Consider the following 4,566-nt stretch of genomic DNA (forward strand, 5'->3'; position numbering starts at 1 on the left):
GTATAATAATAACCATATAATAGAATAAAAAAATTTTGTTCTTTTTAAATTTATAATAATTAAATATTACTTTAGAAATAACATTTCATAAGCTATTCAGAAAAAAACGTCTAAAAGTGACAACATTTTGTTACATATATGCTTAAAACAAGACAAAAACATTTTACCATTAGGGTGAGAAAAATCCTTTAAATCAAATTTAAGATATATTAAAAAAAATTAATTAATTAATTAAAAAAAAGCTTTAATATCCAACGTCAATTTTTCTTGTTTTAAAGAGGTTTTAATATTTTTAATGGAAAAGAAGACTTTTTTTGCTGTTTATTTTGTTGATTTGAGAAAGATAATCCACTATCTACTCGGACTAAAAATCAAAAAGCTTTTTAAATAACTTTTTAAAAGTCTAATTTTCAATAATGTAGTGTATTTCTCATTACTACTTTATATCCAATGAGAAGGTTAGGTTACTGGAAATTATACATGAGTGATTTTAATAAGATATAGCTGGTAAAACAGCAAATGTGTAGTTAGTAGCCAGAGGGTTACGGTTTCATTGCCCTTTCTTATGGAATTGCAAAGTCAAGAAAGCAATCCAAAAGTAGTCCAGTGTGTAAGGTGGTGTGAAATCAGCTTCATATTGCAACAAAAATACTCAGTAGTCCTTGAGACGATATCATTCTATTCGAGGAAATGAGGACAGCATACCTCCTTGTGCTAATTAATTATAGAACAGACATGCTTGCAGGAATAAAGATATGCAGCGCACCTTGAAGTTTGCATGCTTGCGTTTCATCTCCCTATCTGTTCAGGAAACCAAGGAGCAGGTGATCCGTCCGCGGCTCCTCGCCAGCTGCCCGTGGCGTAAGCGGCCTCAAACCGCCCCTGCCGAGAACTCGCTGCTGCCTCCTGTGATAACGCTGAACTACTGCAGCATCAGCCAGGCATCCTTTGCTCGTACTGAGCAAGATGCAAACCATGGGGAAGAGGAGGGTGGGGATGAGGAGCAGGTGACAGTTAGGAGCTGTGAGGTGAAGAAGCTGTCAAACGGACGCACACACACCACCCTGCATCCACCTGTGGTGTGTCCCAGTCAGGTCCGCTGTAGAAGTATGCACTCCAAGGAAAAGAAAGCCACACAGATGTTGGCCATTGTTCTGGGTGAGAGGCTTGTGCTGCTTGTACAGGCTCTATTATTAGATTCCTAGGTTTATAACAAAAAAAAGTTATTTTAGCATTTCTGGTGTGGTTAGTGGTGCAGAAATTACATGCTTCTCCTTTAAAGAGACAGTTCACCCAAAAAAAATGAAAATTCTGTCATATTTAATCATGCTCAAGTTGTTACAAACCTGTATGATTTTCATTCTTCTACTGAACACAAAAGAAGAAATGTTGAACAATGTGTACAACCAAACAGTTTCTGGTCCCCATTGACTTCCATAGTATTTTTTTCATACTATGGAAGTCAGTGGGGACCAGCAACTGTCAAGTTGAAACCACTTGAGGGTGAGTAAATGATGACAGAACTTTCATTTTCAGGTGCACTATCCCTTTAAAGTGAAGAGAGACCATACACGTTCACTCATTACTGAGCTATTGAAATTCATCTTACTACTTTTTATTTTTCACAATTTTCTACAAATACATTTCAGCTTAAATACATTAAAACCCTCTGGCAGTAATTTCATCATGTTGGAAAATCCCATTGGTTAACATTGTCAGAACGTTTGCCATTCAACAGTAATGGCATCACTGTAAAATTAGCATACTTCATTGTGTTTGGTCTTGCTTCTTGCACTTATTTGCATACTGATTTGTTTTGTTTTTTACTTCCATTTGTCGCCCTGAGCATCATGACAACAGTGACACAGTGAAGCGACATTTAATTTACGCCAAACTTGAAAATTGTCTCACTTTACATTCTATCTTGTTTTGGCCCAAGGCCATTTGTATTCATAATTTTCAAGGTTAAACTCACTTGTCTGTTTTCCCTTGGTGCCCCAGGTGAGATCATATATTCATTATATAATAAGTTACAATAAACAATCACTTAGATTAAATTGAAGGTCAAAGATACGATAGAAGAGCTACTTTTAAAAAGTTTGGGGTCGGTAAGATATTTTATTGTTTGTGAAAGAAGTTTCTTTATGCCAAAGCTGCATTTATTTTATTAAAAATACAGTAAAAACAGGAATACTGTGAAATAATTTTGGAGTGTATCACGATGCATGTGCATGATTTCCTCTAAATGTAAACAAGGTGTAATGCATGCATTGTTTACATGCAGAAAAATCATGTGCATGCACATTTGTGTTCCAAAGATGAACTGAGATCTTACGGGTTTGGAACGACATGAGGGTGAGTAATCAATGACAATTTTAATTTTTGGGTGAATTATCCCTTTAAAAAAATAACTGACCCCAAACTTTTGAAAAGTATTGTAAATAAGCAATAATAAACAAGTCTAGTGGTGTGACACATTGAGAGTAAGAAGTCCCGTGATCAAATCCCAGGTGAAGCTATCAGCATTTTATTTTGTAATTTCACTGACTTGATTAACTCGACCTCTGTCGCACATCATTTTCAACACTGATATTCCTCCCTCTCACACGTCTCAGAGGTGATGGGGAGGGACATGTAATTTATGAAATTCATCGTCTTGCTGATTGCTTACAGCCAATTGATTCCGTGATTTTTATCTTCACTATTGCAAAATTGTTTTTCTTTCATATCAGGTGTCCTGATGCCTCCCCACTTCAACCCGAACACATGCCACTATACTATTTTTTTTCAATCAATGATTCACTTAGTTTCTCATCTGACATTTTGAAAGTGGGTTTCAGAGTCGCTCTCTGAAGCTCAGTCTGCGTCTGGCGTGTGCTACAGCTTGTCAGATTGCCAGCACGAAGCCACCTGGGAAATAGTGAAAATTCTGAATGCCAATAACTTCATAAATCACCTACAGAGTACAGTCTGATTCCAACCAACATAGCAGTTTTATACAACATCCAGTATATAATAACCAATTTGGCTCTATTAATGTCGACTGATGACCCATGAGTCGGTTTTCTGTAAAGTGTTAAATGACATTGATGGTAATCTGAGATGTCTGCCTAATTGAGGAGGAAATTAAATCACACTCATGGAGACAGATGTCTTAGATCGAGGAAATGGCTCAGCTGCCTCAGTTCAAAGTCAATTGGTCAGGGTTGTCACATGACCATTTTGCTTGTGGTCAAGGTTTTTGAGCACTAAAAACACCTGTTTTTTTATTATTTCAAATTCAACAAAGCAGTTTGTCATTTGCAGAAAACACTTTAGAAGTAGAAGTTCAAGGAGTAGTTCATCCAAAAAGCCTCATGGCTTTATTTCTTCTGTGCATCACAAAAAGTGCAAGTTTGAAGAAATGTACTCTTAGCTCTTTTAAAAATGGATGTTGCCACCATGACCAGCTTGAGTCAGAGAGTTGAACTGGAGAACTGAATCAATCTGATTCTAAATGAATCATTCAGTCTGCTTTTGTGGACTGGATCAAATGAACCATTGAAAAGATCTGACTCAAAAAAAATAATACATTAACAAATGAATCAGTGTTGGTTTAGTATTTTTATTTACTATTGTTGTTTATTGACTGTTTCAGCATCATTACAGGTACCTAAGTACGTTTGTCATTAAGGAACCCTGAATTATTTTGCTGTTACAATGAAATGTCAATACCAATTTACTCCAAATTAAAAATACAATTAATAAAATAAAATATATAATAAAAATACACAAAGTACTTTTTAAAATCCATAATCATTTAAAAGTCTACACATATAGGGAATAGGTGATGTTCCATGTCTGGCGTCCTGTCAGCTCCTCCCTGAGTGGTGTTAGCCAGTCTCTCAAACTAGACTTGTATAGCTTCCTAGCAAAATCACGTTACAGTTGGACTCGTCTCTCTGCTAGTGTGCACAATCCAAGAAGGAAGAGGGCATCAGAATATCCTTGATACCTTTGACCCAGTATAATTTTACAAACCCGTTTCTGCACACTTTCCAGCCTCAGTAGTCAACAAACTGTGCCAAACAGGAACTGCGTACTCTAACACAGGGCGCACATACCCTGTATAGATAATAACCAATTCTTGATCTCGAACACCAAATGTCTTTACATTTCTTTACAACATGTGATCCACTTGACCATCCTATTTCAAATCACTCTGAATGGTAACTCCTAAAACTTTAACAGAGTCACAGATTTACAAAGTGTCCTGATATATAGAAAGTGATGGCCAATCTGGTATCTGTTTCATGCGGGTGACATGTAAAACCTTGCATTTCTTTGAGTTGAGTTTCATTTTATGTTTCTCTACCCAGATGCCAAGATCATTCAACATCTGTTGGAGATACAGGGCAGATGAGGGGTCTACCTCTGGGCCAGTCATGTCGTTCACATATTTTCAGTGGTCTAGCTGATTCTGAAGGGCACTGTTAATCAGTGCTAGGAAGATTATGGGCGCCAATATGGTTCCCTGGGCAACTCCACATGAAGGATACTCCCAATCAGATAGATATCCCTGATAAC

General features: G+C 36.8%; 1 protein-coding gene across 1 annotated transcript in view; it reads left to right on the plus strand.

Annotated features, from left to right (window-relative positions):
• Positions 1–4,566, plus strand: part of LOC107754942 (D(3) dopamine receptor-like) — a 26,016-nt gene that overhangs the window by 17,471 nt on the left and 3,979 nt on the right. The window contains exon 7 of the mRNA XM_016571587.1: positions 810–1,158. Coding sequence (XP_016427073.1) covers positions 810–1,158 — 349 coding nt within the window. The remainder of the gene's footprint in view (positions 1–809; positions 1,159–4,566) is intronic.

Source organism: Sinocyclocheilus rhinocerous, unplaced genomic scaffold, assembly GCF_001515625.1.
Source record: "Sinocyclocheilus rhinocerous isolate Xijiao unplaced genomic scaffold, SAMN03320098_v1.1 scaffold1103, whole genome shotgun sequence".
In the NCBI taxonomy this organism is placed as follows: domain Eukaryota; kingdom Metazoa; phylum Chordata; class Actinopteri; order Cypriniformes; family Cyprinidae; genus Sinocyclocheilus; species Sinocyclocheilus rhinocerous.